The following is a 13,098-nucleotide window of genomic DNA, read 5'->3' on the forward strand; positions in this document are numbered from 1 at the left end:
CACCTCCTCCCCCAATCTGGTAAAATGTTCCCCTCTAGCAGGTATATTAAATCAATTTTCCTCCACTTGGTGCCCTCCAACGCAACCTGTTGGTTAGGGCTGATGGTACCTAGAAGGCACCAGGTTGGAGAAGGCTGTATTAAATTAATTATTGCAACAGAACGTAGGCTACGACTGAGTCCTCCTTGTTTTATTTTCCAGGAGTTTCCATTATCTGAGGTTGCAAAATCAGGTCACCTGAGGATGCAGGATTGACAAAGGGCTTTTGAGTGCTGGTGTCTGAGACCTGATCTCTTCCATGCCCTTAATTCCATAATCTGGAAAATTGACCATGGCTTCTATTAAAGGTGGGTCGATTCATTGTCCATGAAGAGTTTTAATTGAACCATCGTTTATCGGGCTTCTTCTTACATATGCTTCTTTTTTGATCAAGACGGGGAAAGTTCTCCCAACATCGCAGTGGTGTTGTACACTTTGCTTTTATTCCACAAGCGCGTTTATTATGCAGGTCATCTGGCTTGCCGACTACCCAGTAACTGAATAGAAAAGGAAGCACAAATCAATGAGTCAGTCAAAACCAAATTATCCACATGGGATGTGTACTTTATTTCAGCATTAAGAGATCTCCCTCTCTCAGAACTTCAGATTACAGGGCATTCAATGAAGCTGGACTGACAAAAGAAAAGGCTTCTTCAGACAGCATGAAATTAACCTGTGGAACTCACTTCAACAGGAGGTGATGATGACCATGAACTTGGAAGGCTTTAAAGCAGAGGCTCCCAAACCTATGTGGCCTACCACCTCCTTTCAGAACAAAATATATATATACTCAGCACCCGCCCTGGAAACCAACCTTCTTTAACTGAACAAATAAAAGATGCAGTGACAAATTTGCATTCTTTAGAAGCTACAGTTAGAACTGGATATGGAACAACTGATTGGTTCAAAATTGGGAAAGGAGTACGACAAGGCTGTATATTCTCTCCCTGCTTATTTAACTTGTATGCAGAATTCATCATGCGAAAGGCTGGGCTGGATGAATCCGAAGCCGGAATTAAGATCGCCGGAAGAAATATCAACAACCTCAGATATGCGGATGACACAACCTTGATGGCAGAAAGGGAGGAGGAATTAAAGAACCTTTTATTGAGGGTGAAAGAAGAGAGCGCAAAATATGGTCTGAAGCTCAACATCAAAAAAATGAAGATCATGGCCACTGGTCCCATCACCTCCTGGCAAATAGAAGGGGAAGAAATGGAGGCAGTAAGAGAGTTTACTTTATTGGGCTCCATGATCACTGCAGATGGTGACAGCAGTCACGAAATTAAAAGACGCCTGCTTCTTGGGAGAAAAGCAATGACAAACCTAGACAGCATCTTAAAAAGCAGAGGCATCACCTTGCCAACAAAGGTCCGTATAGTAAAAGCTATGGTTTTCCCAGTAGTGATGTATGGAAGTGAGAGCTGGACCATCAAGAAGGCTGATGGCCAAAGAATTGATGCTTTTGAATTATGGTGCTGGAGGAGACTCTTGAGAGTCCCATGGACTGCAAGAAGATCAAACCTCTCCATTCTGAAGGAAATCAGCCCTGAGTGCTCACTGGAAGGACAGATCGTGATGCTGAGGCTCCAATACTTTGGCCACCTCATGAGAAGAGAAGACTCCCTGGAAAAGACCCTGATGTTGGGAAAGATGGAGGGCACAAGGAGAAGGGGACGATGGAGGACGAGATGGTTGGATGGTGTCCTTGAAGCTACCAGCATGAGTTTGATCAAACTGCGGGAGGCAGTGGAGGACAGAAGTTCCTGGCGTGCTCTGGTCCGTGGGGTCACGAAGAGTCGGACACGACTAAACAACAACAAAAAATGTATCTATATTTCTACCCAGTGCTATTTTTCTAGAAAAAAGATGCCAGAACTCTCCATGAACGCTTCCCTCTTTCTCTTCAAATGGCAATTGCACTGTGTACCTGCATTCCTACACTTTAGCAAACATTTAAGAAGCAGTAGAATTCCTCAAACTATCATAGTTTAACAAGGTGAGGTCAAAAAGCATTGGTGGTCTTCTAAAGAATGATGGGGAGCAGAGCTGAGTGGGAGGCAAAGGGGACACACTGTTGCCACCCTGCACTAATGGACTGGTCATATTGTTCGGATGCCTGATTATTGTCTTCCAAAGTAACTACTCTATTCTGAACTTAAAAATGGAAAGTGTAAAGCCGGTGGTCAAGAAAAGAGGTTTAAAGACTCTCTCAAGGCAAATCTAAAAAAATGTAGTATAAACACCGACAACTGGGAATCACTGGCCCAAGAGCACTACAGCTGGAGAACAGCCTTTACCAAAGGTGTCACGGACTTTGAAGACACTCAAACTCAGGACGAAAGGGAGAAATTAGCTAAGAGGAAGTCATGTTTGGCATGTTAGGATATAGTTCCATTCCACCTTAAAAGGAGCAGGCATGACTGGTATATCACATGCCTGTTTACTTCCAGCTCTTGCTGGGAACTTCCGCTTCTACAGTGGTACCTCAGGTTAAGTACTTAATTCGTATGAAGCGTATGTAACCTGAGGTACCACTGTATATAGCTTTTGTATTCTGGCTGTTTTTTTTCCTGGACACGGAGGTGAGCAGTCATGTTTTTCCTTTGTTCTGAACTACGTTGAATAAAGCTGTATATATACTCTCTCTCTGTCTGCATCTTTCGTTTTGGAGACACTGTGCTGAAAGGGTGTGCATGGGTCTTGGAACGTCTCTGAGGCTTGTGCCGCTAATTGACTGATGCTGTTCAATGGGAGACAGGGGATCGTCCGGAGACAACTGGGGGCCTGCCTGATACCCCCCTCTCACTGGCAGTATCCCAACATGGCAAACCCTCACTGTGATCAATTCCTGCCCGGAAACCAATGTCCCCACTGTGGAAGGTTGTGTGTATCCAGAATTGGCCTCCATAGTGACTTACGGATTCACTGTTAAGACAATCTTATTCAGCTGCTAAAGAAGAAGAAGAAGAAGAAGAAGAAGAAGAAGAAGAAGAAGAAGAAGAAGAAGAAGAAGAAGAAGAAGAAGAAGAAGAAGAACAACAACAACAACAACAACAACAACAACAACGGTGTTTTGAAGGACTACAGTGTCCAGTACATGGTGAGGGTGGAAAGAGACTATGAGAAGGCATGGGTGAGTGGGCATTTGGCTATGTGGAGTCCTAGGTGGCTGGTGCCCATAAGTAGTGGCAGAGTGGAAGGCAAGGAGACTAACCATATGTGGAGCCAACAACTGGAAGAACCACCTCCACTGCACCCCAGACTGGTTGTAGGTATAAGAAGGCTGAAGACAGACTGAGGTTGGTGAGGCACATTCACCCTGCTGGACCAGCCCCCGCCATGTCCGGCGATTTCTTGTCTCAGTGTAGAAGCCCTTCATTGTTGAGCATGAAACTACTATCAAGCCCCGCCAAACTACGCAGCATTACCATTTCTGATGAAGCTGGACAATATAATATTGCTTCCTCCCTACAAAACCGCCTTTCTTACATGGAAAATAAAATGCAATGGAAATAAAATACTCTGCTGGGTTCTGGATGCAGGACAGGAAGAGCTTTCAATGAATAACAACAAATGAACTCCTAACAAAGTTTCTACAGTATAATAAACAGAGAAAGTTTGCTTCTAGACTCACCCTCGGAGAAGGGCAGTTTCATCTATCCATTTCCATCTGCCTATATAATATAGCCCAATCCAGAAGTCATGTTGTTCGTTTTTAATTGCATTTTCCAGGAACTCCTGCTAAAAGCACAATCAGAAAGTCTTTCCTAGGAATAAGAGGCCAGAATCTCCTCTCAGGTCATTCCCAGACTGTGGCCCCATCTGCACTGTGAAGTATCATACCACTTTAAACACTCAATGCTTCCTCCAAAGTTTAAGAGACTGTAGAGAGGCCTCCGGGACACTGCTGCAAATGCTAAAAATGGTTTTAAACACTTAAATGTTTTAAAAGCGTTTTTAATTTGTTGCACTTTGATTGGTGTTTTTTCCCTGTTATTCATTCATTCATCCATTCATTCTCCTTTCTCTCTGTTGGGGTGGGACAAATGCTAAGCTGGGCTGGGGATTAGTTTAATTTTAGCATAACTATTTTTGGCTTTGTTTTTACTTTTACTATCTTGTTAGGCTGTTGTATTGTTTGTATTTTGCTTTTTAAGGGGAAAGGGTCAGGGCTGCCTGGGAGTGGGCCTCAGCCAACAGAATGGCTGGGGCAGGTTTCACAGGGGCAGAAGCACCGGGACATACATGACATGTACAGCACTGAAAATGACCTCTTTGTACAGTTGGAGGTATGCAAAAAAAATGTATTCCCTTGGGATACACAGTATGCTGGGGAACAATTTGTTTTCCATTTTCTGTTGCATGAGATTTTTCAACTGTTCTCATATGTTCTTTCAAAGCTGATTTCAAATCTGAAATTGATTTTCATGTACGTGCTATAGTTATCTTTCAATTTCCGACTTTTGCCAATATGCCATATTTACACTGGGATAAGTGGACACTGACATGTTGATCTACCCTAACCACATGGTAATTATTGTTTTGCAAACTTATTTTTTCTTTATTTTTATAGTTTTGTAACCTAAATATTTGTATTGTTCTGATCGGACCATGGCTTCTTCTTTAAGTAGACAAAAATGTGTAAACAAGGCTGTTTGAGTGTTCACATATCTTGGGATATGTGCTGCTGCTGTGCACTGGGGCTGAAGAGTTACAGAATGTCCTGTGCTGTGCTCCAGAGGGAAGATGCCCAGAGAGGTTTCAAGTGCGGGGGCTTTGCATCATCGCCCCCCTGGTGTTTCCCACAATCCCTTCCCCCCTCAGATTCCAAAGTGGGTTATCTATCCACAGAACTCTGGGAATTGTAACACTGTGAGGGGAATAGGAGGTCTGCTAAAAATCTCTCAGTATCTTTAACAAACTTCCCATGATCCTTTGGGGGATGCCATGACCGTAAAGTGGTACAATCATGCTTTAAATGTATGGTGCAGCTATGGCCAAAGTATCTTGCCCAGGAAGGCTTAAAACCATCAAATTGCAAAGGATTATTCATGCCATTTCTATATACAGTGCTCAGCTAGCTTACCTCCTCTTTGTCGTTTTGAATAATAATCAGTTTGGATTTTTTATTCTCACAAAGCCTTTCTGCATCATGCCAGTAAACTAGTCCATCATCAAATAAATAGAGAGCCTCTTTGTATGCCTGCCACTTTTGACGATGATCTGAAGTGAGGTCATCTTTGACCCAAGCCAGAAAGTGGGAAGGTGGGGGCAGAAAAACAGATTTAGCAGGAGCTGGGCTGAAGGTCTAACAGAACCTGCCCCCCCCATAAAGTCATGAATTACATACTGATATTTCATCCAGCAAAAGACATGGTAGCTAATACTCTGAAAGGTTCTAATAAAGGACACATTTAGCCAGGTCATTTGTACTCCATTTCCTTCCTTGTTCCACTGTTTCCATTCATCAACAGATTGGTAATGCTATGAAGATTGTGTGGCACCCCCAATCTCTTCCCGAGCAGTAGCAAGATTCTGGGAGGTTCCAGTTGCTTGCCCAGGGTTGTGTTTCCATTGAGAAAATTGAGGAATAGTGGAGGTGAGTGTCGTTAAGAAGTATAGTTTATTTGACACATATTTAGACAAGATACTTCAGATGAGATTCTTGCATGTCAGTGCAGCCTCCTCCAGCCACATTGAATTCTACCTCTTTCCCCTTTCTTGTTCCCAGAACACCTTGCTCTAAGCAACTCTCCCCCCCCCCCCCCGCCTCGTTTTTAAAGGTGGCATTTTTCTTGTAACCTATGTAATCATTCAGCATAACCTTGGCAACCTCCCCTCCCCGGAAATAGCCTGTCAGAAGTGCTTCACTATAGGGCATCCAGGACCATAGAATCATGGAATCATAGAGTTGGAAGAGACCACAAGGGCCATCGAGTCCAACCCCCTGCCAAGCAGGAAACACCATCAGAGCACTCCTGACATATGGTTGTCAAGCCTCTGTTTAAAGACCTCCAAAGAAGGAGACTCCACCACTCTCCTTGGCAGCAAATTCCACTGTCGAACAGCTCTTACTGTCAGGAAGTTCTTCCTAATGTTTAGGTAGAATCTTCTTTCTTGTAGTTTGGATCCATTGCTCCGTGTCCGCGTCTCTGGAGCAGCAGAAAACAACCTTTCTCCCTCCTCTATGTATTTGAACATGGCTATCATATCACCCCTTAACCTCCTCTTCTCCAGGCTAAACATGCCCAGCTCCCTTAGCCGTTCCTCATAAGGCATCGTTTCCAGGCCTTTGACCATTTTGGTTGCCCTCCTCTGGACACGTTCCAGTTTGTCAGTGTCCTTCTTGAACTGTGGTGCCCAGAACTGGACACAGTACTCCAGGTGAGGTCTGACCAGAGCAGAATACAGTGGCACTATTACTTCCCTTGATCTAGATGCTATACTCCTATTGATGCAGCCCAGAATTGCATTGGCTTTTTTAGCTGCCGCGTCACACTGTTGGCTCACGTCAAGTTAAATACACCAGGTGTATTCCAGGTGAGAAAAACCACATTGAGAGAGAGCTCAAATTCAATGGGATGCAGCGATCTTCTCAGTGTTTCCCAAACTTGGGTCTCCAGCTGTTTTTGAACTACAATTCCCATCATCCCTGACCACTGGTCCTGCTAGCTAGGGATGATGGGAGTTGTAGTCCAACAACAGCTGGGGACCCAAGTTTGCGAAACACTCTTCTAACTCCTAAACTTATTCTCTGATACCTCTTTGAATTCTCCCAGTCTTGACAAACAGAGGAACAGTAACAGAAAGGTATCCTGTTTCTTTCACAGAGACCTTACTGTGGGTGTCTGCTATAGGAGAGATATAGTAGTCATGGGAGATTTCAGCTACATTGATATCCACTGGAACTCACTCTGTCAAGAGTGTAAGGTCCAGCAAATTCCTCATTTGCCTTGCTGACAATGGTTGGCAGGGGAGAATCACAGTGGTGGGGTGATAATGAGTAAATCCCAATTTGAGGCACAATGACCCGAGGTCTAAGCATTGGAGGGGTCCCTGTTCACCTCTTATGGAGGGTGAGGCACTTCAGTCTTCATATCCCAAACTACCAGAATTCAGCCAACTTCTGCCACCAATTAGGAATCCATTCAAGGAGGAGTTTACCAATTAACACAGCCACAAAAATCCAAAGCCACATAACTCTCATCCAAATTTCTCCCTGGATTTTGGAGGCTCGAGTTGCTTGGTCTTTTTCTCAAAGTGGAATGGATAGATTCTAGAGGATGGTAGGACCTTTATGCCTTCAACAGCTGTGCAGATGAGGGGCTTTCAGTACATGGGTTCCCCCTATACTCTGATTTCTCAACATCACCATTTTAAGAATAACTTACTGATTGCGGACTGGACTTCATTTGCTCTCTCAGCCCATATAAGCAATTCACCTGCTAACTTCCCAGCTTCATCAAGTATTTCAGAATCTGAAAGGTTTGGATAATTCAGGTCAGTGAGATCTCAAACAGCTATTCAACTTTATAAAAAGGCTGTTTCCCTATAACTTGTGACTGGCCACATTCTAGCATTCAGAGTGTCTGTAATCTGCTGAGCATTGATCTGATCCCACCCCCCCCATAACACTAATCTCAAGCGGTTTACAGCATATTAAATCAATAAAACATAAATAAAACAATCTGAAGAAAGTCAAATATAGAGTATACAGTCAAAGTAACATAACAGAAAACCGAAATATTATCTTAAAGATTTCAAAATAAAACATTACAAAGGAGGTCAACAACAGAATACATATTTAACATAGTAGGGTTGGTGAATCTGGGCTCTACCCCTAGGCCAGTTGGAAAGGGCCTTGCAGGGAGAAGCCTTCATGCCCCACAGCCGGGCGATGTTCCTCCAGGCTCATGAGGAGCTTCTTCAGTGGGGCTGGTGAGTCTGGGCGTCACCCCCTAGGCCAGGTGGAAAGGGCCTTGCAGGGAGTGGCCTTCACACCCCACAGCCGGGCGATGTTCCTCCGGCCTCATGAGGAGCCTTTTCAGTGGGGCTGGTGAGTGTGGGCCCAGCCTCCTAGGCTAGGTGGAAAGGGCCTTGCAGGGAGCGGCCTTCATGCCTCACAGTCGGGCAATGTTCCTCCGGCCTCATGAGCCTCTTCAATGGGGCTGGGTGAGTCTGGCCAGGTAGAAAGCAAAGAAGCTCTTCTATGGGGCAATACCCCCTGCTGGAGCAGGGGCAAGGAGTGGCCCTAAGTGTATGGACTATGACACCTTCCTTACCATTCCTTCCTTGGAGGGATGGTTTCTCTTTGATCATGAAGTCCCTGATCATTTTCATTGCTAAATCTATTTCAGGTGATGTGTGATCCCTTTTATGAATATCTAGAGAAGAGTTAGGAGGGAAAGAAATGGTGAGTCAGCTGATGCGACAGTACCTCCACCCCAGAATTGCTGCGGCTGATTTGGAATCAAGGCTCCCTGTGTGCTAGCAATTTTTTAAGGCTCTTCACAACTCAAAGCCAGAGTGTTTAATGAAGCATCAGGCAGCAGACTGGGCAACATTCCAGTAATAAAACTGCAGTAAAATGAAACCTGTAGATCACCCTGTGAAGGGTGGTCTATAAATTGAATAAAATCAATGTGGATAAATAAAGGCCAGGTTACAACATTTTATAACAACATTAAATAAGATAAAGTAAAAGCACAGAGTTAGGGCCGTATCCAGTGCCACAGTGCCACTGGTGCAATGGACTTCTGTATGGACAAGGATGCCTTCTCTCCTGTCCCCTCCTGCCCAGCCCACCACATGCCCTCAAAATTCTCACTGGAAACAAGCCAGAGATTTTCCAACATAAAACCTAATATTCCCCACCGATACTCCAAAAACGCCTAATATTCCCACCAATATATCTGGAAAACACATATTAACGTGGTGCCAAAATGGCAACTTTGGATGTGTTATATAATTCTAGAGGTAGGACATTTCACAATCAGGGTGCTACCACACAGAAGGCTCTTTTCTGTCATGCCACCTAATGGACAGTGGGACAATGAGACAATCCACTCCTACCTCCAAGGGACCTGAGCAGGTTGTAAAACACAATGTGTCCTTCAGACCCTGGGGCCCAAGTCAGTGAGGACTTCCTAGGTCAGGCTTCTTCAAACTCTGACCTCCAGATGTTTTTTGGCCTACAACTCCCATGATCCCTAGCTAGCAGGACCAGTCGTCAGGGATGATGGGAATTGTAGTCTCAAAACATCTGGAGGGCCAAGTTTGAGGAAGCCTGTCCTAGGTAAATACCAGAACCTTAAATTCAACCCACAAATGAATAAGTAACACATGAAGGGCTTAGACTTTTAAAAAGAGGCACACACAAACATCTGATTGCGCTCAGAAATCAATATGATTTCCCTGTCCTTTGACAACTTTCTTCTACTCATCTAGGGCTAGGGAGAAGGTCAGAGAGGGAGGATGGCTTCCTAGATGACTTGAAGACCTCTTTTGTTTGAATTTAGCTGTTCCGACCACTCAGTGAAGCAGACCGTGCACCTGTTTTTCTAGGAGGAAAGTGGAACAGGGAGTTGCAAGGTAGGACAGGTGACTGCACAGGTTGCTTCATTATGGCGACACTTTTGAAAGTGTTCTTCATACTGATGTAAAGCCAACCAGGATAACTCTAAAGGCCTACACAGCCTAGACTTACACAGACTAACTGCTCCAAATGCAGCAAAAAACAGGACCAGGCACAGCATCACTACAATAAATGTACCAATGGAAGAGAGAAAGAACTCTTTTATCTCATGCAAAACAGCCGCGAGTTTTCCTTGATGGACAAAAAGAAAGAAAGAAAATCTGCTTAAGTATCATGGCTAACTTTTTTGCTTTTTCATTTCAAGTGACAGTAATGGATCCAGAAGTACTCCTTCAGAGGGAGTCTAGCCCCATCCAGAACGGGCCATATCCCACCCATCTTGTCTAGGGAGCCACCCACTGACTGCACCTCAGTCTTGTCTGGATTAAACTTAAATTTAAAGGTTTGTTCCCTCACCTGGGCAAGGAGCAGTGGTAGAGAGGTAAATTCTTACCACATTGTGGATCAGGGGAGAACACAGTCTGAAGCTGGCATAGCACTAGTTTGCTTGGATAAATGCGCCTGTTGGAGTGACCGAGCACGGCTGGCTTTTCTCGAGCCCTCCCCACTATGTCTGGTCATGCCTCCTGTTGCTCTCCCACCTTTCCTTTCCAGTGTGTTCCTCGTCTAGGCTATGAACCAGTTCTATGTGTGCTGCATACATACCCTTTCTGGGAGGTGGTTTTCGTCTGCGTTTTAGTATTGACCTGGATGCCACATTGGATCTAGAAGCCACATTGGATCTGGAAGCCACATTAGATCTGGAAGCCACATTAGATCTGGAAGCCACATTGGATCTGGAAGCGGCAGTGGATCTGGAAGCCACACTGGTTCTTGAAGCTGTATTGTGGTGTTGGGTCACATAGTATATAACTTACTAGAACATTAGCTAAAACTTGCAAAAAAGCCATTGTGTGCTAGCAGCTAAATCCCAGTAGGGTAAATTCCTGAAACCTGTAGCTCAGGAGCAAAATCATAGGGAGTGATGATCCTGCAGGAATCCAGTTTTCAGCTCCACTCTGTAAGACAAATCTCTCTCTCTTTTTTTTGATGGCGTAACAAGCTTGGTGGATCAGGGGAATGATGTGAACATAGTGTATCTTGATTTCAGTAAGGTTTATGACAAAGTTCCCCATGATATTCTTGTGAGGAAAGAAGAAGAAGAAGAGTTTGGATTTGATATCCCGCTTTATCACTACCCTAAGGAGTCTCATGCACGGGCAGGTGTACCTTTACCTTTAAGGAGTCTCAAAGCTGCTAACATTCTCCTTTCCCTTCCTCCCCCACAACAAACACTCTGTGAGGTGAGTGGGGCTGAGAGACTTCAGAGAAGTGTGACTGCCCCAAGGTCACCCAGCAGCTGCATGTGGAGGAGCGGAGACGCGAACCCGGTTCCCCAGATTGCAAGACTACCTCTCTTAACCACACTGGCTCTCAACTGGTAAAGTGTGGGTTGAATGAGGTAACTGTCAGGTGGATTTGTAGCTGGTTGACTGACCGAACCGAAATAGTGCTCACTAATGGTTCCCTGATTCAGGTAGGAAGCCGTGTTGGTCTGACACAGTTGAAATAAAAAAATTAAAAATAGTCCAGTAGCACCTTAGAGACCAACTAAGTTTGTTCTGGGTATAAGCTTTTGTGTGCATGCACACATCTTCAGATACACTGAAGGAGAAGTCACCAGACCCTTATATATAGTGGGAGGGAGGCCTGGGTTTTTCTCAGAAGGGTAGTGGGAGATGGGTGATTGACTTAATGGGTATGGAAAAACTGTTGACGACTGTTAACGACTGCAATTCGTTCTACAGGAAAAAGCAAGGGATAGTATGCAGATATATAAGGATCTAGTGACTTCTGCTTCAGTGTATCTGAAGAAGTGACAAGGGGGGTGCCACAGGATTCTGTCCTGGGCCCGTTGTTGTTCAACAACTTTATAAACGACTTGGCTGAAGGAATTGAGGAGATGCTCATCAAATTGGCAGATGACACCAAACTGGGAGGGGTAGTTAATGCCCTGGAATACAGAATTGGGATTTACATAGGTTTTGCCGTTTCTTGAAATATTGTTGCCAAACTTGGCACAAATGTTTCCAGGATGGGGGAGGTGGTCCTCATCACCATTTAGATACCAGGTTCCATTTTTCTGCCACTTGAGATATCATCCCCAAACTCTGCAGAAAGGAAGGCTCAAGGTCTCCCTCCCAGGAGGTATGTATGGGTACAGGAACTCTGCCTTCCTGTATTGCACTGAAGAGGAAAAAGTAAAAACAACTTACGTTCTGTGAATGTCAGGCCTCCTGCCATTTTAACTGTTCATTTGGATTGGTGCCTTATGTCATCCTGCGTTCAGAACCATATAAAGGAGTAGACAGTTAGCACAACTTCTATGAAAGAATTTAGTGGTCAAAAACCAAATCAGAGTAGCAGTCTGCAGAAGCTCACCTCTTTTTGTTGACAGGACCTTATTCTTAGCTGCCATCTTATCTCCTCATTTTGAGTGGTGTCTCATCCTGGAGTTCTTCTAAGTGACCATTTAATGGATTAGGCTGTTAAAATAATGTCTTGAGACAAACCTACCGTTTACAGAGCTGTCATATCAAGCTCTTCCTTTTACAAGGAAATAGACATGAAAAGCTCTCTGGTACCCTGTCCCCACTTCATTTATAGACATGGAATCTCCTATTCCCTGGATATACAGTAGGAGAGAAGCAGACTGCTTTTCTCCCACTGTAAAGGGGCAGCTGGGGCCTTCAGAATTCTAGCTTGGTGACATACTTCATGTAAAAGGCTCCAGTTCAATCCACAGCATTTCCCATCAGAAGGCTCTCCAGGAGGAAACCTTAGAAAGACCTTCCTTTTCCAGAGATCCTGGGCAGCTGTTGCCTGCTGGGCTAAACAGCACACAGAGCAAGACAACCAATGGCCTTAGAAAAAGGCAGCTGACTACGAGCGACTTATCCCCTTTCCCCTTTTGGATACCGTGGTGCCTCCCGGAGCCCTTTTTCTTCTCTCTGCCTCAGCTTCTTCCTGCAGATGTTCCTTCCTTCAACGGCTCCAACCACCTTCCGCTTTGATGCAGAACATTCCAGAGTTCCCATTCAGCTTCTGCTCCTCCCTGATTGGGACTGGCAGGCAGCCAATCAGCATTCCACATATAGCAGAAGTCCAGGAAAATATCTAGTTAATTATTGCTTACTCCATTTCCATAGTACTCTCACTACGTGGAATACCGCAGACTATTTACTGCGGCTAGGCTGAATGTTCTTGACTCGGCAGTTCTGAAGGGAAGATATGGAGGAGTCCCATATGACCAGAGATTATGCCACTGTGCATTGGGTGAGGTAGAATCCACAGAGCACATTTTACTGAGCTGTCCCATCTACAACGATTTAAGACAGTATCTTATAACTCCATACTTACCC

General features: G+C 44.6%; 1 protein-coding gene across 9 annotated transcripts; it reads right to left on the bottom strand.

Annotated features, from left to right (window-relative positions):
- Positions 1–175: 175 nt before the first annotated feature.
- LOC310657662 (lithostathine-1-alpha-like) lies at positions 176–12,836 on the bottom strand. Of its 9 annotated transcripts, none has more exons than XM_083398689.1 (10): positions 12,656–12,821; positions 12,119–12,197; positions 11,953–12,016; positions 10,343–10,401; positions 9,749–9,868; positions 8,325–8,426; positions 7,434–7,520; positions 5,129–5,280; positions 3,677–3,783; positions 176–536 (listed from the first exon to the last, which is right to left on the bottom strand). In XM_083398689.1, exons 5-10 carry the CDS (start codon positions 9,795–9,797, stop codon positions 377–379), a joined length of 657 nt encoding a protein of 218 aa, XP_083254815.1. In that variant the 5' UTR covers positions 9,798–9,868; positions 10,343–10,401; positions 11,953–12,016; positions 12,119–12,197; positions 12,656–12,821; the 3' UTR covers positions 176–376. The 9 variants fall into 9 exon arrangements, with proteins under 9 accessions (XP_083254815.1, XP_083254810.1, XP_083254808.1 ...); XM_083398684.1 differs by having other exon boundaries at positions 3,677–3,780; positions 10,343–10,516; XM_083398682.1 differs by having other exon boundaries at positions 10,343–10,516.
- Positions 12,837–13,098: the final 262 nt, after the last annotated feature.

The sequence above is a fragment of the Podarcis tiliguerta genome (assembly GCF_965153285.1).
Source record: "Podarcis tiliguerta genome assembly, chromosome: 9".
Lineage (NCBI taxonomy): Eukaryota > Metazoa > Chordata > Lepidosauria > Squamata > Lacertidae > Podarcis > Podarcis tiliguerta.